The sequence below is a fragment of the Oncorhynchus mykiss genome, chromosome 8 (assembly GCF_057628025.1).
Source record: "Oncorhynchus mykiss isolate SJ-2025 chromosome 8, ASM5762802v1, whole genome shotgun sequence".
NCBI lineage: Eukaryota > Metazoa > Chordata > Actinopteri > Salmoniformes > Salmonidae > Oncorhynchus > Oncorhynchus mykiss.
The window spans coordinates 64,538,141-64,564,416 of NC_143029.1; the positions used below are offsets into that span (position 1 = coordinate 64,538,141).

Genomic DNA, 26,276 nt, shown 5'->3' on the forward strand with positions numbered 1-26,276 from the left:
GGCATGTTTCAAATGTACTCTTCCCTCCACAATGAAAATGATCATAACGATACCACATTACATGTCAATATAAATACAGTGTATCCTGTGAATGAGGATCTAAAGATATGCTTGCAGTATCTAACAAAATGCACAGCAGTCCCTGTTTGTGAATTAGTTCCGTGGCAGCATGCTTTGAAGGCTGCTTAATTACCATCGTCCACTCACAATGCTTCCTTTCCGCTGAAGTCAGGAAGTCAGAAGGTCACGGAAATAATCTGCGGACCTGAAATTTAATTTGGGTGCACATGGATCCCGCAGCCGGAGGCAGTTCATCCACTTACAATATGTCACATGAGTGCTAGTGGAAGGTGAACGAGGGAAAGTTAATATCATCAAGTAGCTAAATCTCAAATGCTCTGATCTCCTCATTTTGAAAGCACTGGGAGAGACAGCCAGTGTTTCAGACAGACTTTGAAAAGCACCAAATGCTCCTGTGCAGATTGCAGGCATACACAGCACTGGAGAAAGCCTCAATGCAAACCCTAATTATACAAGATGGTAAAAAGTGAATTAAAAGTGACCAGGAGTCAGTTTGGTGTAATGGACCTTAATTGGAGTAGATAAAACTTCACAAGAATGCCATATTGATGTGACAATTAATTTGAAACTAAAGGAAATAGTCAACGTTGATACATAGGAGGAATAGTGCTGGGATGTAAACATTACTGCTGATGTAGCAGTGCAGGAAATTTCAAATTGAATCTAAAAAAATATGAATGAACATTCTCTCAATTAGAAACAAATGCTAATGTTACAAGTTTGGATCATTTCAAAGGAGAAAATGGCCAAACCAACTTCAAAATGTATATTGCCTTGAAGTATTGTCTTTACATTATATAGGTAAATCAATGTAACACTATAAATAACATTTTGGCCATTTTACTGACACCCCATGGAAAGGAATAAGTTATTGTGGGACTCATGGATGGTTTCCAAAGAGAGTCACCATGAGAGACGTCATCAAAGACTTTCCTGGAAAAAAAGTAGAGAAAAAACGGTATTATTCTGTTTCATACTCACACCAGCCTGGTGCTTGGAGCTTCATTGGCGCTTCTTCAAAGCCCGAACCCACGGTTCTGGAGGGTCACAAACATCTGTTTCACTCTTTGACAGTAAACGTATGAAAGGCAAGAATATGACATTTGAACACTGTCTAATCATTCATGAATTGTGTAAAAAGTCATGGAACTTCAACTATGACTATTTTCACATTTCTGAAAAGCACAGAAACCACATACAGTACATAGCTGCTGGATAGAAATGGAAGCTTGGTTCTTCAAACTCCCAAGCTCAACTCTTCCGCACTCTACTGTACACGGAGTGTTTCACAAACTAGACAAAATATGCACATTCCCTCTGAGTCAAGTTTGACTGTTGATCTTTTATTTATTTGAAAAAGAGGCATCCTACCCCTACCTTTTTATTTAGTCTGGCTGGAACAACAAAAGGAAGAAAATTAAAGGACACATCTAGCAGAGTGAGCAGGTACCCACTGGCTCTTCACAGCCGGTGTTGTTGGAATAAGATGAGGCTAGCCTGTACCCAGTCAGCGGGAGCAGAGCATGCTGGATGGCCAGGCTCCAGGCTGTGCCACAGAGCTGCGTCTGATTCTATCCACACAGGGCTGTGGGCTCTGCTTTCATGCTCACCAGCCTCTGAAACACTTTTCATGTTTTTAAAAAAGGTAGATGTCGTTGTCAGAATCACTCATGCTACCCGGCTGAATTTCAGAGTTGGCTTGGTAATTATTATTTCAAAAGTTTCAGAGTTTTCTGTGGAGGATTGGAGGTAAATAAGAGGTGTCACACAATCTTAGCCGGAGCTTTTATGTGGCTGAGACCGGCATAGACACAGAGTTTTCTATCAAAGGCACATATAAGGGAATATTCCATTACATTTTGTTCTTCTCTTGAGCATAGAGAGGGAGATGGGATGGGATCTCAGCTGAGATGTCTAGAGACTTTGCAGTGATGCGATGTCCCACTGCTAGATCTCCGTGTCTCTGAGGGAGGCAATGAAGTCCATTAGAATAATGTGAGTTAAAAAGGCAACCTCTTCTCATTATTTCTCCCCTTTGGCTCCTCGTTCTTTGCTGTCCCTGTTCTCTCTCTCTCACTCCTCCACACAACATGCTTAGAGCAGGTTTTAATTAATATTTTACTGCCCTTTGTTCTCATCAGGGCCTGCTTGGGATCATGATTAAGACCACATTCCCAAACTACTTGGTGGGGTGTCTCCTCTCACCCCCTCGGAGGAGGAACACCTTAATCTACTCGCTTAATTAAAATATAAAATGTCTGTCTGAGCTAGATTGATTATATTGAACACTGGAGGCCATTGCCTCTATTATTGGACGCTGTAAAGATTCCACCCCAGGGTCATTCCATCACTTGTCGTCAGATATGAGCGCCCCCCCCCCCCCCCCCCCAAAAAAAAGTTTCAATGTCAATCAAAGGTATGAGGTATGTCATCGTTGAAATTATAAAGTTGGCTGAAATCCTGAAATCCCAAAATACAATTTTTACTTTAGTTTCTCAGATCTTAAAATAAACTGAAATAGTTTTTTGACATCCCTGCTCATCTCATCCCACAACTGATTATAATTTGATTAATTCTACTTTTAATTGTTGTTTGTTAGAGACCAAAGTCTAAAGAAACTCACAATTATATTTACATTTGACATTTTAGACATTTTAGCAGACATTCTTATCCAGAGCGACTTACAGTGGTGAGTGCACACATTTTCATACTTTTTTTTTTGTGCTCTTACATTTTGAGGTCACAGGAAAAGTAATTTGTGATAAAGTTTGGCAGTTAACTATGCTAATATGGACTTGGCTTTAAGCCAGTTTAACAATGGCATATTTCATACCGGTATACCTCCTTTTTGACAATACTAATTAACGACAATGGCACATTAAAACCATTCCACCTTCAAAGCCCAAGGTGCATTATCCGTACCTTTTCTCTAGTTCCTTTGCTCAAGCGATACGCGTTGTTATACTATGCCTAAAGCAGCATATTGGATTTGTGTGAGTCTAATTTCCATGCTTTTAATTACTGTTAACAATGTGTTTCTCTTCCTTACCCCTGTCCATGGAATGGCCATACAAATGAAATGGCATACATTATTGCAGTGTCCTCATCCACATTGTGTCTCAGAGTAGAAAATTGGTTGTAAGTGCTGAGAATAGAGACATTTTACTCCTACTCTTATGGGTGAAAATAAAAGCTATGCATGAAGCCTCTTTAGTCATAAGAGTCCCACCTAGTCAACAGATAATTAGGAGACCTCATGCATTAGCTGACCTAACCAGTTAAGAGTTACCAGCAGGTGTCTTGATAATACAAAAATGCAGCGAGTCAGTGGTTCCTGCGCCACATGCAGTTGGAGTTGTTAAAATATTATTTTGATACAGTACCAGTCAAAGGTTTGGACACACCTACTCATTCAAGGGTTTTTCTTTATTTGGACTATTTTCTACATTTTAGAATAATAGTGAAGACATGAAAGAACACAAATGGAATCATGTACAGTAGTAACCAAAAAAGTGTTTAACAAATCAAAATATGTTTCATATTAGAGTTTCTTCAAATAGTCACTCTTTGCCTTGATGACAGTTTTGCACACCTTTGGCATTCTCTATACCAGCTTCACCTGGAATGTTTTTTTTTAAGTCTTGAAGGAGTTCCCACAAATGCTGAGCACTTGTTGGCTGATTTTCCTTCACTCTGCAATCCGACTCATTCCAAACCATCTCAATTTGGTTGAGGTCAGGGGATTGTGGAGGACAGGTCATCTGATGCAGCACTCCATCAATTTCCTTCTTGGTAAAATAACCCTTACACAGCCTGGAGGTGTGTTTGGTCATTGTCTTGTTGAAAAACAAATTATAGCCCCACTAAGCCCAGACCAGATGGGATGGCGTATCGCTGCAGAATGCTGTGGTAGCCATGCTGGTTAAGTGTGCCTTGAATTCTAAATAACTCACAGACAGTGTCACTAGCAAAGCACACCCACACCATAACACCTCCTCCTCCATGCTTTACGGTGGGAACCACACATGTAGAGATCATCTGTTCACCCACTCCACGCCTCACAAAGACATGGCGGTTGGAATCAAAAATCTCAAATTTTGACTCCAGACCAAATGACACATTTCCACCGGCCTAATGTCCATTGCTCGTGTTTCTTGGCCCAAGCAAGTTTCTTCTTATTATTTGTGTCCTTTAGTAGTGATTTCTTTGCAGCAATTTAACCATGAAGGCATGATTCACACAGTCTCCTCTGAACAGTTGAGATGTGTCTGTTACTTGAACTCTGTGAAGCATTTATTTGGGCTACAATTTCTGAGGCTGGTAACTCTAATGAACTTATCCCCTGCAACAGAGATAACTCTGGGTCTTCCATTCCTTTGGCGGTCCTCATGATAGGAAGTTTCATCATAGCGCTTGATGGTTTTTGCGACTGCATTTGAATAAACTTTAAAAGTTCTTGAAATTTTCCGGATTGACTGATCTTCATTAGTAATGATGGACTGTCGTTTCTCTTTGCTTATTTGAGCTCTTCTTGCCATAATATGGACTTGGTCTTTTACCAAATAGGTCTATCCTCTGTATACCCCCCTACCTTGCCACAACACAACTGATTGGCTCAAATGCATTAAGAAGGAAAGCAATTCCACAAATTAACTTTTAAGAAGGCACACCTGTTAATTGAAATTAATTCCATGTGACTACCTCATTCAGTTGGTTGAGAGAATGCCATGAGTGTGCAAAGATGTCATCAAGGCAAAGTGTGGCTATTTGAAGAATCTCAAATATAAATGTATTTTGATTAGTTTAACACTTTTTTGGTTACTACATGATTCCATATCTGTTATTTCATAGTTTTGATTTCTTCACTATTATTCTACAATGTAATAAATAGTAAAAATAAATAAAAACCCTTGAATGAGTAGGTATGTCCAAACTTTTGACTGGTAGTGTGTGCATAGTCACTTTAATAACTCTAACTACATGTACAATAACTCTGTACCGGTACCCCCTGTATATAGCCTCGCTATTGTTATTTTGCTGCTGCTCTTTAACTATTTGTTACTTTTATCTCTTACTTTTGTTTAGGTGTTTCCCACTGTTGTGATTACCAGCGGAGATAAATGTTTATGAATTGATTTTACTCCTGTCTCAGAGTTTGTCTGGGCAGTGTCTTAACATTATCCTAAAACCTACTCTGAGCTGGGAGTTTTTTGTTGTCTTGAAACAGCTTTAACATGCTTTGTGGATATGGGCCCAGGTTTAATTTTCACACAATGCCTTTCCCAAAGGGGAAGATTTTAGCTAAATATGCACATCCATTTTACAGTTACATCCATTTCCTGCTAGCTCTAAGTCCCTAGAAGCTCAAGTATATTTGTCACTGGCACTGCTATGGATTTTAGATGTTGACAGGACTATTGCAGTTAACAGTTATGAAAACCTTTTCTAATTTGTTACTTCAAGGGATACATTATTATTTTAGAGGTGGTTGTAAGAATATATTAAGTAATGGGATGCTGGGAGTGTTATTGCTTCAAGACAGACATTTGTGCTTGGAATGTGGAAATAACAAAATGGTCCTTTCAATAGAATCAGTAATTTTTCCTTCATAGAAGAATAATAGGATGGGTTAGTACAGTGCCTTGCGAATGTATTCGGCCCCCTTGAACTTTGCGACCTTTTGCCACATTTCAGGCTTCAAACATAAAGATATAAAACTGTATTTTTTTGTGAAGAATCAACAACAAGTGGGACACAATCATGAAGTGGAACGACATTTATTGGATATTTCAAACTTTTTTAACAAATCAAAAACTGAAAAATTGGGCGTGCAAAATTATTCAGCCCCCTTAAGTTAATACTTTGTAGCGCCACCTTTTGCTGCGATTACAGCTGTAAGTCGCTTGGGGTATGTCTCTATCAGTTTTTCACATCGAGAGACTGACATTTTTTCCCATTCCTCCTTGCAAAACAGCTCGAGCTCAGTGAGGTTGGATGGAGAGCATTTGTGAACAGCAGTTTTCAGTTCGTTCCACAGACTCTCGATTGGATTCAGGTCTGGACTTTGACTTGGCCATTCTAACACCTGGATATGTTTATTTTTGAACCATTCCATTATAGATTTTGCTTTATGTTTTGGATCATTGTCTTGTTGGAAGACAAATCTCCGTCCCAGTCTCAGGTCTTTTGCAGACTCCATCAGGTTTTCTTCCAGAATGGTCCTGTATTTGGCTCCATCCATCTTCCCATCAATTTTAACCATCTTCCCTGTCCCTGCTGAAGAAAAGCAGGCCCAAACCATGATGCTGCCACCACCATGTTTGACAGTGGGGATGGTGTGTTCAGCTGTGTTGCTTTTACGCCAAACATAACGTTTTGCATTGTTGCCAAAAAGTTCAATTTTGGTTTCATCTGATCAGAGCACCTTCTTCCACATGTTTGGTGTGTCTCCCAGGTGGCTTGTGGCAAACTTTAAACGACAGTTTTTATGGATATCTTTAAGAAATGGCTTTCTTCTTGCCACTCTTCCATAAAGGCCAGATTTGTGCAATATATGACTGATTGTTGTTCTATGGACAGTCTCCCACCTCAGCTGTAGATCTCTGCAGTTCATCCAGAGTGATCATGGGCCTCTTGGCTGCATCTCTGATCAGTCTTCTCCTTGTATGAGCTGAAAGTTTAGAGGGACGGCCAGGTCTTGGTAGATTTGCAGTGGTCTGATACTCCTTCCATTTCAATATTATCGCTTGCACAGTGCTCTTTGGGATGTTTAAAGCTTGGGAAATCTTTTTGTATCCAAATCCGGCTTTAAACTTCTTCACAACAGTATCTCGGACCTGCCTGGTGTGTTCCTTGTTCTTCATGATGCTCTCTGCGCTTTTGACGGACCACTGAGACTATCACAGTGGAGGTGCATTTATACGGAGACTTGATTACACACAGGTGGATTGTATTTATCATCATTAGTCATTTAGGTCAACATTGGATCATTCAGAGATCCTCACTGAACTTCTGGAGAGAGTTTGCTGTACTGAAAGTAAAGGGGCTGAATAATTTTGCACGCCCAATTTTTCAGTTTTTGATTTGTTTAAAAAAAGTTTGAAATATCCAATAAATGTCGTTCCACTTCATGATTGTGTCCCACTTGTTGTTGATTCTTCACATATCTTTATGTTTGAAGCCTGAAATGTGGCAAAAGGTCGCAAAGTTCAAGGGGGCCGAATACTTTCGCAAGGCACTGTAACTGCATCCCACACCTTTCCTGTTTCAACCCAATTATGGAAAGTTGTGTTTTGAGTATTTTAAGATAATGCTGTTCATTCTTGGTTTCTAAATTAGATGTGGCTGTTAACCTTCAAGTCAGAATAATCTACTTAAATGAGTAGATATACTGTAGATGTACTGTACAGAGCCATTCCTCAGCTATTTGTGTGTTTTTTGGGTGGGTGTTTTCTTTTTATAAAGTTGTCCCCACAAGTTATTTCACTATTGAATGGATTGGCTTTCATTATTTGTCTGGTCTAAAATCCTTGTAACGGGTATCCTCATGCAGTACATGTGGTTATTCATGATTCAGGCTTTCTAGGAGAAACCAAGATTTTTAGATTAAGGATCACCTTTCAAACTCAAATCTTCACCAGCGTCTCTTACCATGAATGCAGAAAAGTCAGCATAAAGCAATAAGGCTTTCATATAACTTTCAGGTTCCTCGCTGATCCTTTTAAAGGACAAATGAAAGATGTAGCAACAATACAGTTTATTCATATTCAATTCAAAGTAATTTGCCCTTTAAAATCCACTCTTTTTCAAACTTTCAAATGGACACTTTGGAGTGGAGATTACCACCATTGTAATGAATGAATTTAGTGAGCAGAGACAGGGATGAGTATACCAGGAAGAGCAGTATTAAACATGAACACATTAGCATATCAGGTTTGGAACTGGAGAATCACAGAATAAAAGGATATTTAACATAATGAAAAATGACATGTTCGATGTCTCTGATTCTTCCATGCATGCTCATATATTTCCTACGGATTTTCTCTTAACGATCTGCTAGAATAAAAATTAATGAAGGCTATGGGCTGAAACGTGTTGGTTTTAACAATAATCTTTTTTATTATCTCCACTTTTCTCCAAGAATTGCTGACCTTCCTCTTCACTTCAGACGATACTGCTTTGCAATGTGCTCATGATTGACACTGGCTCTTCTCTGCTTTATTCTCTCTGTAGGCCCTCATAAGCTCTTGGTAGCTGTGGCTGCGTCCCAAATAGCACCGTGTTCCATGTAGTGCAGTACTTTTGCCCCGGGTCCATAGAGAGCTGTTCAAATGTAGTGCGTTGTATAACGGATAGAGTGAAATTTGGGACGCAGGTACAGTCTCTTCTTTGCCTTATTCCCTGTCTCCCTCGTAAGGCCTAGTTGGATGGGTGAGTAATTGTGGGGCTCTAAATAGGCTGTTGTCTCATCCTTAATCCAGGCAGAAGAACTTTGCCCGAGGCATCGAGCAGCAGCTCCCAGATGGCATGGTGGTGGCATCAGTGCCAACCGACGTGCAGTGCCACGAAGAGCTGTCGGACCCAGTCCCTGATCCAGACTATCTCACAGGTAGGGAGAAGTTTACAGAATCTATGTATGATAAGAGTATGTACATTTAGTAGCATATGTTTTAATCAATAACCATATGTTGTTTTTTGATGTTGAGCATATTAAAACTATGCAAACAGATATGGAAGGTACAGTACATGTACTGAAGTACAGCATGACTTTCTGCATGAGGGTCAACTGTTTTCAATAAAAAATGTTTTCCACCAAAAAATAATAGTGCTTTTGAACCACTGCAATTTGGAATGTTTAGATTTTCTCTTCACAACCATATTGTCATTTAACCTTGATTGTATTTTCATAAAACATGCACGACATCCACATCAGCCTTCAACAACCTTTTCAAAACGTGTGTGATTGCATCAAGCACACTACACAATCCACATTCACACAGTACGCCACGTTACCAAGCAGATAATCATGTAAATAATGAACTAGAAGGAAATGGGGGAAGATATTAACAAAATAATTTTTCATGAGGAAAAGGGGTGATTATGGATTGTGCTACTGCTTTCAGATCAGAATTCTGTCTAGTGCTTCTCCACACTACATGATGCCAGCTGTGCCGTTTGGACAGAATACAGAGGTTCTATCTAAAACGCCCTCATTAACAGAGGAAAAGATCCCTCCCTGCTCCAACCAAATGACTCAGGCTTCAATGTAATGCATCTTTCATCCTTCCATTCACAGCTCCCATTTGCTGCTGATGTTGTGCTGTGCAACATTTTACTGACCAATTAAATATTTTACTGCCCAATTCAACATTACTGCACAGGGAGCTTAACAGAATATTTAACATTTGGGTTACTCAACTTGAGAGAAATCCCATTCCATCCAATTTCCTGGAAATGGAAAGACACTGATCTTCGTTTTATCTGTAAATGTAAAAATAAAAAAGGATGTACGCCCAACCAATGGTTAGATATGTGCTGTGAAACTGTGAAGCTGTGACCATACAGTATGCTGCAGTACTGTCATTCAGTAGTCAGTACAATATAATGGTTGTCTTAAAGCACCATCGAATTTGCAGTGGGACAATGAACTATTTAGCATATTATAAACAAACTGTCACATTGGAAATTATGAAATGAGCACATACACTACATGACTAAAAGTATGTGGATATCTTAATTCAAAATCATGGGCATTAATATGGAATTGATCCCCCCTTTGCTCCTATAACAGCCTCCACTCTTCTGGGAAAGCTTTCCACTAGTTGGAACATTGCTGCCTGGACTTGGTTCCATTCAGCTACAAGAGCATTACGGAGGTCGGCCACTGATCTTGGGCGATAAGGCCTGGCTCGCAGTCAGCGTTCCAATTCACCCCAAAGGTGTTGGGGTTGAGGTCAGGGCTCTGTGCAGGCCAGTCAAGTTCTTCTACATCGATCTCGACAAACTATTTCTGTGTGGACCTTGCTTTGTCTACGGAGGCATTGTCATACTGAAACAGGAATGGGCCTTCCCCAAACTGTTGCCACAAAGTTGGAAGCACAGAATTGTCTAGAATGTCATTGTATGCTGTAGTGTTAAGATTTCCGTTCAGTGGAACTAAGGGTCCTAGTCCGAACCATGAAAAACAGCCCCAGATCATTATTCCTCCTCCACCAAACTTCACAGTTGGGACTATGCGTTCCGGCAGGTAGCGTTCTCCTGGCATGCGGCAAACCCAGATTTGTCCGTCGGACTGCCATTTCCACTGCTCCAGAGCCCAATGGCAGCGAGCTTTACACCACTCCAGCTGACACTTTGAATTGTGCATGGTGATCTTAGGCTTGTGTGCGGCAGCTCGGCCATGGAAACCCATTTCATGAAGCTCCCGACGAACCATTTGTGTACTGACATTTCTTCCAGAGGCAGTTTGGAACTCATTAGTCCGTGTTGCAACCGAGGACAAACGGTTTTTACACGCTTCAGCACTCGGCTGTTCTGTTCTGTGAGCTTGTGTGGCCTACCACTTTGCAGTTGAGACATTGTACCTAGACATTTCCACTTCACAATAACATCACTTACAGTTTACCGGGGCAGCTCTAGCAGGGCAGAAATTTCACAAACTAACTTGTTGGAAAGGTGGCATTCTATGACGGTGCCACATTGAAAGTCACTGAATTCTTCAGTAAGGCCATTCTACTGCCAATGTTTGTCTTTGGAGGTTGCATGGCGGTGTGCTCAATTTTATACACCTGCCAGCAACGAGTGTGGCTGAATTTGATGAATCCACTCATTTTAAGGGGTGTTCACATACTTTTGTATATATACTGTAACCATCCAGCACTATTATAGTACCTTTGGTACTATACAATTATTACGGTAACTATGGTACCTATGTTTGGATGCAACTGGCCCGATGCGTCCAGTGGTGTGAAAAACAAAATCCATAGTAATTGCGTTCTTTTGTGGGAGATGCCATCTCCTTTTATTTTTGGGAATCCACAGTAATGTTAAGGATTTAGATGTTTTATATGACCTCTCAAAGAAGATGGCTTAGACACTACAGTGCACCTCACTCTAAACCACATTTCCAAGGTTATTTCCAAAGTAATGGACAATCAATAAGGACAGATTGGCATCTGTTAAGATTTGAAGTTTATTGGAAACTTCAGAGGATATTAGAAAAGTATAATCTTAATGGATCTTCTGCTGTCATCACATCCCAGGGCCTTGTCCCTCTGTGAAGCACAACTTTTTTTTATCCAACGGTTGGTGTGGGCTGGAGGGGAGCCACAGCACAGTATCCCATTACCACTGCACCATGGCTGTGATCCAAATGGCACTCTATTCCCCAATTAATGCACTACTTTTGACCAGGGCCCTTAAGGCTCTGATCAAAAGTAGTGCACTATGTAGGGAATAGGGTGTCCTTTAGGATGCAGACTATAATGCTGTAATAGTCCTGCAGCTACAGTTCTATTAGAGTTTATCTTACACAGTAGGATACATTTTTATGCATACAGGGGGATGGGATTACTGGGGCCCTTTCAGGTACAGTGATTCCTGGGTTTTGCTCTCTGTTCTAAAATGTGGCATAGTCAAATGCAGAATAGTCAAGAGAAAATGACAGTTTTGACCTCACTAGTCTCAAAGTATCAACAAGAAACATCCCAGTGAGAAAAACTGGTTAAAATGATGTATTGTTGACCAGTTTTGCACACTGGGAATAGATACTGTAAATTTCAATGTCTGAGTGATTCATTGCAGATGTCATTTAGATTTCACAATGGAGGGAATTGCCTATCCGATGCTGGCTGAAATCCTACACAGTAGTATTGATCTTTCAAGTTACCTGAAATGTCGATCCTTAGAAGGGCTATTCTCCTTTATCAGCATTTAACTGAACATACACCGTCCTGAATGTGTAAATCGGTATATGCATCCTTTCACTTTGATCGTATTATAGCAGAAACACTGAATCTACTGCACCTGGCATTTAATTGCTAACTTAGCTAATAGTCCATGAGACAGGAGTGAGGCAATGAGGTTGTGCCTGGCGGTGCTCTTGAGCGGTTGCCACCCTCCCTTGCTGATTTAGGCAGGTTGGTGCCATGGTCAGTGTATTTGTCACCATGTCAGCACTCCTTGCACTACCTCTCCAACCCTCCTAGGGCAATGCATTCATCTTCCTATTCATCTCTGGGTTGGAAGTCATTCATCATAGGCCAGTGGGTTCCATCAATTATTCCAATGGAGAAGAGAGGGAGGTGAGGCTTTGAAAGGCAAATACATCTTGATTTAATTGGAAAGCAGAAAGCAGGTATGCTTTCACTGCCACTAAGCAGATGTCCCATAAGATGAAGAAAAGGAGAAAGGGAGCAGTCCTTCTGGCTTTTAAAGCAAAAAGAAGGACTGGCAGTCATGGTATGTATTGTGGGGGCTGGGAGGGCAGCTGGGTTTTCACTGATTGTCTTCAGGGGACTCTCTCACAAAGGCATTGGCTGTCATGTTCTCACAGCTCAGATTGACTAAAATGTGTGTGAGCGTCTGAATGAGTATAGTAAAAGTGTCAATTCAGAGAGGTAGAACGGGAAACACCACAGGTGAAGTAGTACACAGTGTCAATCATTTGTGCTCTAGCACTAGATTAGATGCCTGTGATCATCAAAGGAGTGGGTACTGTTGCCAGTTAGGAAAAACGTCTGGTACTGTTGCCAGTTAGGAAAAATGACTGACACAGGAGTTTTGACACGCTGGGTTTGTATCTCCTTTGTGTTATTACATGCATACAAGGCAGACAATCTCCTGAAGACAAGTCTTGAAGCAAAAGTGACAGGTTCAGATTTGTAATAACCCAATAAATCCAATCAACAATCTCTCAGCATCGATGTTGACATTTCCGGTTACATTGCAGGCAGTTCGCCACAATCTAATTTAGGGCTCTATTCAATCGACATTGCGGAAGTTCAGCTTTACAGCGTGTTTGAAATTTAAAGACAATGTTCCCATTTTTAGCGCAGACTGTCTTCACGGTAAATGCTGCGTATGTCATCTCAATTGGAAATGACCTCTACATTTACATTGCGGAATCTGTAACGCTTCTACTTTACAGATTGAGACCTCCTGGCCAAAAAAAGAGCTTTATATACACTGTTCTAAACTCTCCCAAAAGCAGCTTTAATGCATGCAGATTCAACCAGCATCTGAAAAATAGCTTTCATATACCAATAACAATCTGAGTTTTCACACAGGGCCAGAAAATGTGTCTTCCTCCACTAAGTTAATAATATCAGAGGCGGGTTTGCTGCTGGCTTACCTATTTTCTTTGTTTTGGTGTATGTTTGTGCATGTGTGTGTGACTGAGTGTGTGCATTCATGTCTGGAAGTCAATTTCTGTCTTGCACTGTGTCTTGCAACGTGAAATCGTACAAGGTTTATCAATCTCAGACAGATAGGATCATCTTGATGCAATAACAGGGTTGATTACAGATAATAGATGCAACATTACACAAGAGCAGCAAACTTTGCCCGTTTGGGTCACATTCTGTATTTCTGATAATCCAGTTACTAGAATCCATTACAGTTCTGAGTAACTTCTTTGAATTATTCTCTCATTACTTTACTCCTCCTATATCTTAGAGAGATAAAAGTGCACATGTACTGTAGTTATCAATCCCAGGTCCACCAAATAAAGCGCACATGATTCATTAATACAATGGAATGATTATTAATCTGGAATGGCATTCAACCAAATGAATTACTCAGCCTCCACGAGTCTAAAACCAAAGGACTTAATTGGATTGAAAATGTATTAATCAAAATGAAGCAATAAAAATATAAATTGTAGCTGTTAAGTTCATATATTTGTTGTTACATGCTCATGACTGAATAGAAGTTATATTATTTCTATATTGTCTGTGCTAGTTATCCCTCAGGGGTGTACCGTCCTCACTGAGTGTCCAGACAATGGTTTCCTTTAAATGTGTCAGCATTGAGACGCCACATAATCTATATTTTTATTCGCTCTTGAAGTAATGGGTAGCAGGAAAGAAGGTCATGCCTTCTGGGGTTTCTGTTAGTGTTCAATGCATTTTTTGTCTCACCTCCCCATACAACCGCTACTGTAACTGTTTATAGAATATGATTCTGTGTCTGTCTATAGCTATAGAGTAAGGCAGTCTACTGGATAATGCTATATTTGAAACCCTTGCATTTCAGCCTTTAAAAGGTTATTTCAGGGCATCCCCCCGTCTGTTATTTGGGCTTTTGGCCTGATTGTTTTATTATCTGGTAATTCCTCGGCTGGGCCATGGTTTGACCTGCAGTGTTACTTATTATACTTCTGTTGCAGTTCCCTACTGGAAGGGTCAGGAACCATGAGTAGCTACTGTCAACTCCGCTCACTTACCATTCAGTACATGTGCATTGTCTCAGGTTTTTGTGTCCGATGTTTTGTTGAGTATTTTCCGTGGTTCTGGGCCTTTTCACCAGTCCTTTTTCTTTTATTGGCCAATATCTTATCTCTATAGTTTAAAAGCTTCAAGAATTCACAAAGACATAACGGTTCATGTGAGCACTACAGTCAGGTTTGATAGATATATTTGCAATTTCCTTGCCTCTTGTCTTCCTAGCTGTTTTCAGATGCTGAACAAAAGTTTAATTGAGGTGTGCTTTGGAGTAGATGACTTTGGAGAAGTAAAGAGCAAACAAACATGCTGTTAGCTTTAAGCTCAACAATCTCCAGTGTTCAATATTAAACCTTCTACTAACTTCCACTATAGTCTGTTTTCAATGTACCGACCTAATTGTGTCACACTTAGGAGAGCCTTGTTTAACATTCTAAAAACATCTTCCTCTCTCTCCTCGTGTGCTATCAATTGGTTGCACGGTTAATTGTTTACTTGCCAAGGCAATTTGAATTTACAGACTGGCATATAAAGTTACCTCGTTTTACTACACAAGCTGAGCTTGTTCCGTAGCTACAAAGATAATTGCTATGTTAATACGCAATCAAACTCAGGCTTGCTCATGCATTCACATGCAACAAAAAAAATCTGAATTCCCGGAATTAGCCAATTTGCGTTTTTCATGTTCAGTAAATGTACAGTGCCTTCAGAAAGTATTCACACCCCTTGACTTTTTCCACATTTTGTTGTGTTACAGCCTGCATTTAAAATGTATTTAATTGTGATTTTTTTGTCACTGGCCTAAACACAATACCTGATCATTTTTTACAAAAGAATTAACAATAAAAAGATGAAATGTCTTGAGTCAGTAAGTATTCAACCCCTTTGTGATGGCAAGCCTAAATAAGTAAAACATGTCTTAACAAGTCACATAATTAGTTGCATGAACTCATTGTGTGCAATAATAGTGTTTTATCCTTAAGAGTCTATTGACACATCCGTGTAACATAATAAAAAAATCCCAATCAAAGTATGTCAGTTTAAACTAGAGATATCAGGTTTCAATCCACCGCATCTACCTATGTCGGCCTTTCGCATTTGCGGTGGATGGTAGCCGAGCTACAGCGGTGTTTGTCAGACCATGAGACATTCTGAAAATCGGTCCAAATGAACACGATGGTGTTCTTAATTTTGCTCGACGACCCCCACGAGTGTCACAGGACTCGTCTGAAGGTAACCCGTACAAATTAATTGAGGTAGTTTTGTGCCTGCAAAATAAGGGGTTATATTTTTTAAAATAAATATTTTAGATGTAGACAGACACTTCAAAACCTTATTCCTTATTATTTATATTTTGACTGTCTTTTTTGGGCTATAGTATTACAGGCCAAATTCAATATTTTATCCAATCATTTTATACCTCAAGGGGTCCTAAAATAGCTAAAGGATGCATGGTATGACCATCTTAAAACAATTCTATATGTTTGCTTACTAGAACACATTACTGAATACGACTCTCCATATTTTCAAGCATAGTGGTGGCTGAAACATGTTATGGGTATGTTTTTATTTTTATATTATATTTTTTCTTTTAATTTACTAGGCAGGTCAGTAAAGAACAAATTCTTATTTTCAATGACAGCCTAGGAACAGTGCGTTAACTGCCTTGTTCAGGGGCAGAACAACAGATTTTTACCTTGTCAGCTCTTGTCAGCTCTTGCAACCTTTCGGTTACTAGTCCAACGCTCTAACCACTAGGCTACCTCCTGTATTCGTTAAGAACTGGGGAGTTTCTTAGGATACAAAATAAATGGAATGGAGCTAAGCACAGGCAAAATCCTTGAAGAATACCTGGTTCAGTCTGCTTTCCACCAGACACTGGAGGATGAATTCACCTTTCAGCAGGTCAATGACCTAAAACATATGGCCAAATCTACACTGAAGTTGCTTACCAAGAAGACAGTGAATGTTCCTGAGTGGCCAAGTTACAGTTTTGATTTAAATCTGCTTGAAAATGGTTATCTAGCAATGATCAACAACCAATTTGACAGAGCTTGAAGAATTTCATGAAGAATAATGGGAAAATATTGTACAATCTAGGTGTGCAAAATGCTTAGAGACTTACCCAGAAAAACTCACAGCTGTAATTGCTGCCAAATACCATGTATTGACTCAGGTGTGAATACTTATGTAAATGAGGTATTGTGTGTAGATGTGTGAGAAAAACATTTATTTAATCTATTTTGCATTCAGGCTGTAACACAACAAAATGTGGATTAAGTGAAGGGGTATGAATACTTTCTGAAGACACTGTATACTTTATGGAGTATCGAGTATCCAACTTTGCATAAGAATTATGTGATGTTCTCCAGAATAGAAGTAAAATCATTGGTACTATTAATAGGTCATATTTCAGTTGTAATGTCCTAGCAGTAGGTGTCTACTGTAGTTACACATATACATTTCCTTGACAACAGTGTGTTGAGAAGTGACTACCATTAATGTGTTGACTGTTTTTATCGAATAATTACCTACTATGTTTAATTGATACTTGATTAAATTAATCATGTAATAATTAACTCATTAGGAATTTGGGGCACCATGGGAAACAATATTTAACGAGTTACTATCTCCCGACTTAAACTCTAGAAATATATTAATATATCTTAAATCAATAACAGTCAATGATTAATTATTACCTCACCAGTCACATTCTGAACGTCGCACAATTCTTGCATATCTGCACAAACCATATCCTAAGTGATTAATCAGCAATACACAAATGGGCTTAATTATGTATTTACAAACTAAATCCTCATACAGAATACGTAAACACACAGCATAAGGTTATTGATTACATACATAATACAATGAAAACAGGTCCCTAGTGGACGAAGAAAAGCATAACCATTCGTTTACACAATGGAAAAGGAGGGGTATGTAAGGAGAGGGAGAGACAAAGAGAGTTACCTTGTCGTACATACATTTGGAAGCTACACTCACGGGAATAGGAATACTTTGGACATGAATGACCGCTCAATCGGGAAAAGAACTGCACTGTATATATTTACGCATGGATGTCTTTTTCGTCTCTCTGTTGAACTCGATGGTTCTATGGGAAGTGGTTTGATGCAAGTCTCTGGTTGTCCCTGGTCTCTGGTCACAATGTCTCTGGTCACAATGTCCTTATTAGTTGTAGGCTTCTTTTTTTCTGGAGTGTTCGTTAGAATAGATACTTCAGATGAACCACACGGTGGTCAGAGGGATTAGACTAGACTACTTTACATGCACAGCTGCAGACGGTGCATGTTTTGGTCTGGTTTACAAAGTTTCTAACCATTTCAACGTGTGCACCACGGCCTCACGTTCTCTGGTCTCAATGGTTGATTATTCAGGGTACAGCTACTTTACACGCCGGCAGCAACCCGGCATTTTTTAGTCTAATGTAAATTTTGTTAGCAAGTCCTTTAAAGCACTCTGGTCTTGGTTGGGTCATGTTGACGCAAACTCTGAGCTCACTTGGGCGTGGCTACTGACTGGGCACAAGTTTGCATGAAACACAATTCTCATTTAGAAAGCTAAAATCACATTTCTATCTTTTGAATTTTTTTTTCATGTTTAGTCATGTAATTCTTTACAACATTTAGATGTAAATCTGATATATAAAGTGTGAAAGCTCTAAAAGTTACAACGTTTCCGTTATAACGTCTTTCTGATAATTTTTATGACAAAATAGACATGAATTTTCCATATTCCATCTCTCATCATTCCCAACATTCGGATGTTGAAATATATTGTTCCAGTGTCCATTGTTTGATGTTGAAGTTTTTGGCAGCAAAGTCTCTCTGTGTAACAAACGATTTTCGGCCTTCCAATCCTGCAGAGCCAATGGGAGAGTTTCTGCTAGGTATTTAAGTCATAAAACAGGGTCTGTCTATCCTCAAAGATTTGTGTAGCTGATGGGTCCTTTTGATCCTCACCAAGGAGAGAGAGTCATGACAATTGTTTTATTTACTGTGCACTCTGCCTGTGAGTAGTAAATAATTTCTGGCGTACCTGAAAAAGCCAAGCTCCATTCATCTTATATTTTGGATGCAGCCCACAATTGTAATCACATTTGGGGTTTAATTTATTATTTGACACTGATTAATTGCTTGAGCCATTCCCTGCGGTTAATTAACCGACAGCATTAGATGTGATAATTAATACAGTGTGGACCCCAGCATGGGAGCGGGGATCTTAAGGGTGGCCCCTTAAAAAGACTGCCATCATGGTGCGCACCTGTTCCTCTGGGATCTACAGGCCCCCTCTGAGGAGACATCTACAGAGATCTATGTATGCCTAGACAGTACACAGGTAAATAACTTCTCAGAAGTCTATATTGACTGACATTACAGTCTAGTTGAGCTGCTTGTTCATTTCTAGCATCAGGATTATAGTACATTTTACATTTTGGGGGGGAATGTGTTTGGTGGGTTTGGTGGGAACTGAACTGGTGGTTTGTGGTTTGACCATTGATGCAAGCAGAATGGCAGTGATTCAAACTGCGACACAGAGTCCCTTCTCCCCAAGTCCCTCTCAATTAAAGCCGCAGCATATGGCCTAGTGATCGCTAAAGAACAGAGGTATCGCTGAGATATTTTATAAGACATTGACAGTTCCTAGTCCTACTGTACCTTTGACAATGCTAAAATGGAAAGGGTGTCACCTTGGAATAAAAAAAACCCCTCAGGTTCCATTCCAAATGACACCCTATTTCATATTTAATGCACTCCTTTTGACCAGGGCTAGTAGTTGTGCACTAAATAGGGAATAGGGTGCCATTTTGGATGCAAAATCTGCCTCGTTAATTAGTCTGAGGCTGATTTATGAATGGCCTCAATCTGTTGGATTCTTTAGATGTGAGGCGTTCCTACTGTTGCAGTCTTAATGTTTCATCCTTTTAGTGGGGCTTCAAGGCCTCCTGCCTGGTTTGTTAATTTGGTCCATCTTCAATCAAAACTTTACAGAAGAGCAGAGAGGTAGTGTTCAGAATATGTTCAGTAGCACCGTTCTAACAAATAAACTTCTGTGTTGTTAACTTAATGCTAAACTTAACTTTCTGAATAACCGACCTTCACTTGAGTAATACATGCATTAACATGATTGTCTTTTTTCAATATGATTTGAATTGATTACTGTCCATTATGCAAATTATCTTTCTTGTTTCAAGTAGCAGACAAAATATGCATCTCCACATACCTTTTAAAGAGTGAATATTAGAAATCTTAAAATGTTTTCAATATAACCTACAGTAGGTGTACTATGGATGCTGTAGTGTAGTGTATACTTTGTAATGAACATGGTTATGGAACAGAGGGCACCATCTATAAAATACTGATCAACTGACCACATAAGACGAACATTATGAAAACTGTTGAGAGGCAGTGGAAATTATTCATTGGAGAAGACCTGGTCAAGGAGAGGCGAGTGGTAGGCCTAGTGATTTAGTCCAACAACGTATATGATACCATAATCTTTGCCATTGTAACGTGGATGCTGGGAGTCGAGAACCAAGTGTAAGTGGTGAGTTTAATAATAAACGGAACAATACAAGAAACACGAGTAGCGTACAGACACGAAACACATAGTCAATACTGCCTGGGGAATATAACTAAGGGAGTGACAGATATAGGGGAGGTAATCAGTGAAGTGATGGAGTCCAGGTGTGCGTAATGATGATTCCCAGGACCGGTGGTTAGTAAACAGGTGACGTCGAACGCCGGAGGGGAGGAGCGGGAGTAGACGAGACAGCCGTTGGATTATCAAGGCATTACGTACAGCCATTCCCATACATCTTTTCAAAAGCTAACATTTTGCTCCTCCTGTAGGCTTGAGATTTTTTATCAGTTTCCTCAGGAAGAAGAGTGGGCTCCGCTGCTATATTACAGTTAGGATGCGTCCCAAATGGCAACCTATTCCCTATACCTATATAGTACCCTGAGGTCTCTGGTCAAAAGTGGTGCACTCCACTATATAGAAAATAGGGTGCCATTTGGGACCCACTTAGATTAGTAGAGGAGTGTCAGGTAATTCTCAGTGTTCCACCTCTTTCCTCAGTCATTCCTTCTTCGACTTATCCAAGAGTGAAATGGAACATGGGGTCCCATAGTTAATGGGGTTCTATGAGCCATAAGATTACTTCCATCTGTGGTTGTCGCTATGAATCTTCCTGAGAGAAGATTCTAGATTTTTAAGATTTGGCAGTGGTGGCACAGAGATATACAAGGCCCTCAGGATATTAGATCATAGATCCATGGTGGTCAAACATAGGGTTTGATATTCAGATCTCCTCTGCCTCCTAGTCCTTGATTTGTGTCTATCTTTTTCTCTCTTCAATCTATGTTCATTTTAGTGTATGTTAATGACTCCACCCGAGGCTCGCCACATCGTGGCAAAATGACTAGCGACGACTAGAGACTGAACTTGTGTTTGTGATGTGAAGTTCAGTCATATTACTCATTCTGTCAGACAATGAGAGCAGAGCACCCAAGGGGTAAAGGGAGACAAGGCCTTTGAAAAGAAGGAATATGGGCTGTATATGTTTTGGCTTGTTATTCATTTTATAAGGGGACATGAACAGTGCAGCGCTGTGCCTACTACCAGGAATTGTATTGTTTGGGGAGCGTTTTCCCATAAGAAGGGATAAATGAATGTTGTTCAAGGTGAGGACAATGTGTGAACATCACATTTAGAGCCTTATTCATCAAGTGCATACAATATGTCAAGCCCCTGCCAAACAAGGAACTGTTACCGGAGCAAATTTCACTTGGCTCACGAGCTAAATTACGAATACGTTGCATTACTCCTTATTTACACTGAAAGAGAATGATCCTCTACACAGTATTTGTGTTCTTTCCAGGGGAACACAAACCCCATTACCCATTCAATACCAATAGGACAACACGGCTCTCATTTCACTATTACTAAAAACAAAACGTCTCTATTTCAGTGTCTCTCAGAAGCATGATATATTGTGACATGAGTCCATACGGTCCTCATACAGTCTTGAATTGGAAAGTTCTGGCAATAATCCCACATTACCAATACCATATTACAGCTCTCATTGAATAGTACTTTCAGTAGAACAAAACGACTCTGTCAGTGTCTGTCCTCCGGTGGGTGTCTGAACTAGTAGGGTGATATATTGTGACACGGTCCCAGAATGTCCTCATACAGTTGTGAATCGGAAGGTCCATCATTCTGATTCACATGCTCTCTTTTGCGTTTCACAGATGTTTTGACTGACAATGTAGCATCTCTTAAAGCTCCCAGGATATACTGTGTCTTCAGACATCTTCCAGATGTGTAGAACATGAAGGGAAAGTTAAATTGATGTATGGGTGTGATTCCTTGCACAGCTCAGAAATGCTGACAGTTGCCATAGGAGATGAGATGATTTAGCACCATGCCACCGCTACATATGGTGATGTGTGAGGGATGTTAACTCTGTACCGTAACCAGAGGTAGAATAGAAATGCTTAATTTCATCTAAAGAAAAGATTTGGATGATGAATGTCACCACGTCCCAATGTATTTTCATTTACATATAGCTACATTTGTTATGCTTTGCCTGCCATTGATGATTTGTTGTTAACCCCAACAAGCTGACCAAGTCAATCATTACCCTAAGAAGCAAGGCATCTGTACGTACATTTTTGAGGGACTAACCAGTGAAGGTTTTTGTCGAACTCCTTCGTAATGACATTGTAGGCGGGCAGAATGTGATACATTTTCTTTATGCTGCGCTCTGGTGGTATTATAATTATGTCAAAGTGCTTGAGACCATTACATGCTTTTGTGTGAATCAGTGTTTTTCCAACCCATCAGAGTGTATTAATGATCTGTCACCGACAGCCCACTGTTTGTCTGTAGCTTAAGACAGAGTCACTATTTGTGAATGTGCTGTGCAAGTTATCATCTGTACTTAACATGTGTTTCTTTCTTTGTTAATCTACCACTTTCATACTTTGCATCAAAGCCCTGTTAACTGGAATGGAAAATTATAGGTGATGTGATATGTTGTGCCTCTTACAGGAATGGTGAACTACAGTGAGGTCTCTGGGTACCCACTCATCCAGCATTGGAGGCTTAGGTCTGTCCTGTACCATGTCAAACTGAACCAGTGGGTTCTCTCTCAAGGTAACTATAACACATAATTAAAACAAATCAAATCTAAATTGTATTGGTCACATACACATGGTTAGCAGATTTTAATGCGAGTGTAGCGAAATGCTTGTGCTTCTAGTTCCGACCATGCAGTAATATCTAACAAGTTATCTAACAATTTCACAACAAATACCTTATACACACACACACAAGTGTAAAGGATTGAATAAGAATATGTACATATAAATATATGAATGAGCGATGGCCGAATGGCATAGGCAAGATGCATTAGATGGTATAGAGTACAGTATATACATATGAGATGAGTAATGTAGGGTATGTAAACATTATATAAAGTGGCATTGTTTAAAGTGACAAGTGATACATTTATTACATCCAATTTTTTATTATTAAAGTGGCTAGAGATTTGAGTCAGTATGTTGGCAGCAGCCACTCAATGTTAGTGATGGCTGTTTAACAGTCTGATGGCCTTGAGATAGAAACTGTTTTTCAGTCTCTCGGTCCCAGCTTTGATGCACCTGTACTGACCTCGCCTTCTGGATGATAGCGGGGTGAACAGGCAGTGGCTCGGGTGGTTGTTGTCCTTGATGATCTTTTTGGCCTTCTTGTGACCACGGGTGGTGTAGGTATCTTGGAGGGCAGGTAGTTTGCCCCCGGTGATGCGTTGTGCAGACCTCACTACCCTCTGGAGAGCCTTGTGATTGAGAGCGGAGCAGTTGCCGTACCAGGCAGTGATACAGCCCGACAGGATGCTCTCAATTGTGCATCTGTAAAAGTTTGTCAGGGTTTTTGGTGACAAGCCAAATTTCTTCAGCCTCCTGAGGTTGAAGAGGCGCTGTTGCGCCTTCTTCACCACGCTGTCTGTGTGGGTGGACTACCTCAGTTTGTCCGTGATGTGTACGCCGAGGAACTTAAAACTTTCCACCTTCTCCACTACTGTCCCGTCGATGTGGATAGGGGGGTGCTCCCTCTGCTGTTTCCAGAAGTCCACAATCATCTCCTTTGTTTTGTTGACATTGAGTGTGAGGTTGTTTTCCTGACACCACACTCCGAGGGCCCTCACCTCCTCCCTGTAGGCCGTCTCGTCGTTGTTGGTAATCAAGCCTACCACTGTAGTGTCGTCTGCAAACTTGATGATTGAGTTGGAGGCGTGCATGGCCACGCAGTCATGGGTGAACAGGGAGTACAGGAGAGGGCTGAGTACACACCCTTGTGCGGCTCCAGTGTTGAGGATCAGCGGGGTGGAGATGTTGTTACCTACCCTCACCACCTGGGGGCGGCCTGTCAGGAAGTCTAGTACCCAGTTGCACAGGGCGGGGTCGAGACCCAGGGTCTCGAGCTTGATGACAAGTTTGGAGGGTGCTATGGTGTTAAATGCTGAGCTGTAGTCGTTGAAATGGTTCAATTAATTATTATTATAATCAGGGTTCTAGTCAAGAATTATATTAATGCAGTGTTCTATTCATCTTGTATGCAGTGTGTTACATGCACACTTGAACAGTGGACGTCAAAAGAAAATTTGGCACATGCCTAAGAGGCAAAAAGGGAAATTTTGGTAATGGAAACTAGGCCTGAAGCCTAAAGATGGCATTCCACATTTGCATCACGGAGCCTTGGTTTAGAACAACCTCCCTGTATGGTCTGATAAGCTGTCATCATCCACATAACTTTGTATCTCAGCAAATATATTTTGACAGGCCCTGCCATGAAAATGGCACGAAATAAGATGATTGTGGATAGGTTTTTAGTGAAGCACTACTTCTTAGAAGGACTCTCTCTACTCTACTGTTGACAGTACTTTGCTGTAGAGCTTCTTGAAGTTCTTGATTCTCTTCTTTTTGTCATTTTTATTTATTTATTTTTCGGAGTGTTTGCGGATCCGACTTTTCTGGACCTTTCCTCCTGACAACTAAAGGTCCCAAAGCCTCTGTGCATGTGCAGGACCCTCCACTTGTGCAACAGGTTGCCTAGTGGTTAGAGCATTTGGCCAGTAACCGAAAGGTTGCTAGTTTAAATCCCCAAGCTGACAAGGTGAAAAATCTGTTGTTGTGCCCTTTAGCAAAGCACTTGACCCATGCTGTGACCCCACTCTCCAAATGTTATGTGTGAAATAGGACAAATATAAGCATCCACCACGCATTATTCACCCTCCACTCCACTCATAGAGAACATGGCTACTCTGGTGAATGGTGCTTGTTTAATAACATTTTATCAAAACTGAGTCAATTTCTGCAAGATCATATAATGATAATATTCTACATAACAGAACCGAATATATATCATAGTATAACGTTACTGTAAGACAAAAAACACTACCGCGTTTCCTATGTCATTTTTGTATTATTGTGCAAATGGTCGCATTTTCGGCCAAAACAGAGCACTCCACTAGGCAAAATATGTGTTTTGATTTAAACTAAACACACGTAGCCTATGCAACAGTTTGTAAACAACATCTCTAAAAACAACACTGTTGATTAACATCCATTTGATCTCAATCAGTCTCATGGGGACATGCATTTAGATCATCTTGAGTTATAGGATACAGTTTGGTTGGTATGCAGATACTGTGTGGGCATTCCACCTGTAAAATGCATGATTGTCAGTGAGAAATGTGAAGGGTGGTTCACTAAGAGTAGAGGAGATAATGTGCTCAAAGTAGAGAATCCCAGAGATGTGCAGAAGCCACAGGACCCCCAGCCACTGGGAAGTGGGGTCCAGAAAAGTCCGCTCCGCAGCCTCTAACTATTTATATTTGTACCATATTGTGTTGCTTCGGCATCTGAACGGCCTACATCAACATGCAAAAAAACATTTTATATGAATGTGTCATGAGTTTTCAGACTGCCAGAAAGTTATTGCAGAATAGTTTATTTGGGCTTACATTTTTTGGGGATTTGTTTGTTTTCTTTTTGGATGCCATGACTTGCATTATTTGTTTTGTTTAGCGTGTCTATCATTTATTTATCCGTAAGCATTTTGTGTTTACTTCGCCACACGTGTGGAGTATAGCATAAATATTACATATATAGATGTACCATTACTAATGCATTTCAGATAAGAGTTCTCTGCCTTTAAACATGGCCACAGCCTGTAGAATTCCATTTCCTCAGTGTCATTAATTGTAGGAGTTCAGCAGCTTTTTTATTATTACAGATGCACCTGATACCAAAGCACAATCTTCCATAAGGACTGTTTTGCTTCATAATGTAAGACTAGCATGTTGTGAGTGGTAGGATGTTAATGCTAGGGCTCTCGAATGATAATGGAACAGTTGAAGAGCTATACATGTTTTTTTGTGTTTTCCCAGAGATATAAAAACACCAGCAAGAGTAAATGCTTTACAATGACTCCCCTCTGAGGATTCTATGAAGGCTCAATTTAAGACTTAAAGAAAGCCTCAAGTTTACATATGGCACTTTAATCATAGTCTGTGCACTGTCACAACAACATAGGGAGTCATAGCTTATCATTTCACAAACTTGAGCTTTCATTAGGATGTTTACCTAAAACTACAAACAAGTACAAACTGTACATATTTTCTCATTTAAATTGAAATGTAGCATAAGTGTATCGTATGCTTATGGC

At 40.1% G+C, this 26,276-nt stretch overlaps 1 protein-coding gene across 18 annotated transcripts in view; it reads left to right on the top strand.

Moving 5' to 3' along the window:
• The window catches only part of LOC110530308 (astrotactin-1), a 270,605-nt gene that overhangs the window by 131,722 nt on the left and 112,607 nt on the right, over positions 1 to 26,276 (top strand). For all 18 annotated transcript variants that reach the window (XM_036985941.2, XM_090182267.1, XM_021613237.3 and 15 more), the window contains 2 exons: positions 8,562 to 8,689; positions 22,599 to 22,703. In XM_036985941.2, the coding sequence (XP_036841836.2) occupies positions 8,562 to 8,689; positions 22,599 to 22,703 (233 nt within the window). The remainder of the gene's footprint in view (positions 1 to 8,561; positions 8,690 to 22,598; positions 22,704 to 26,276) is intronic.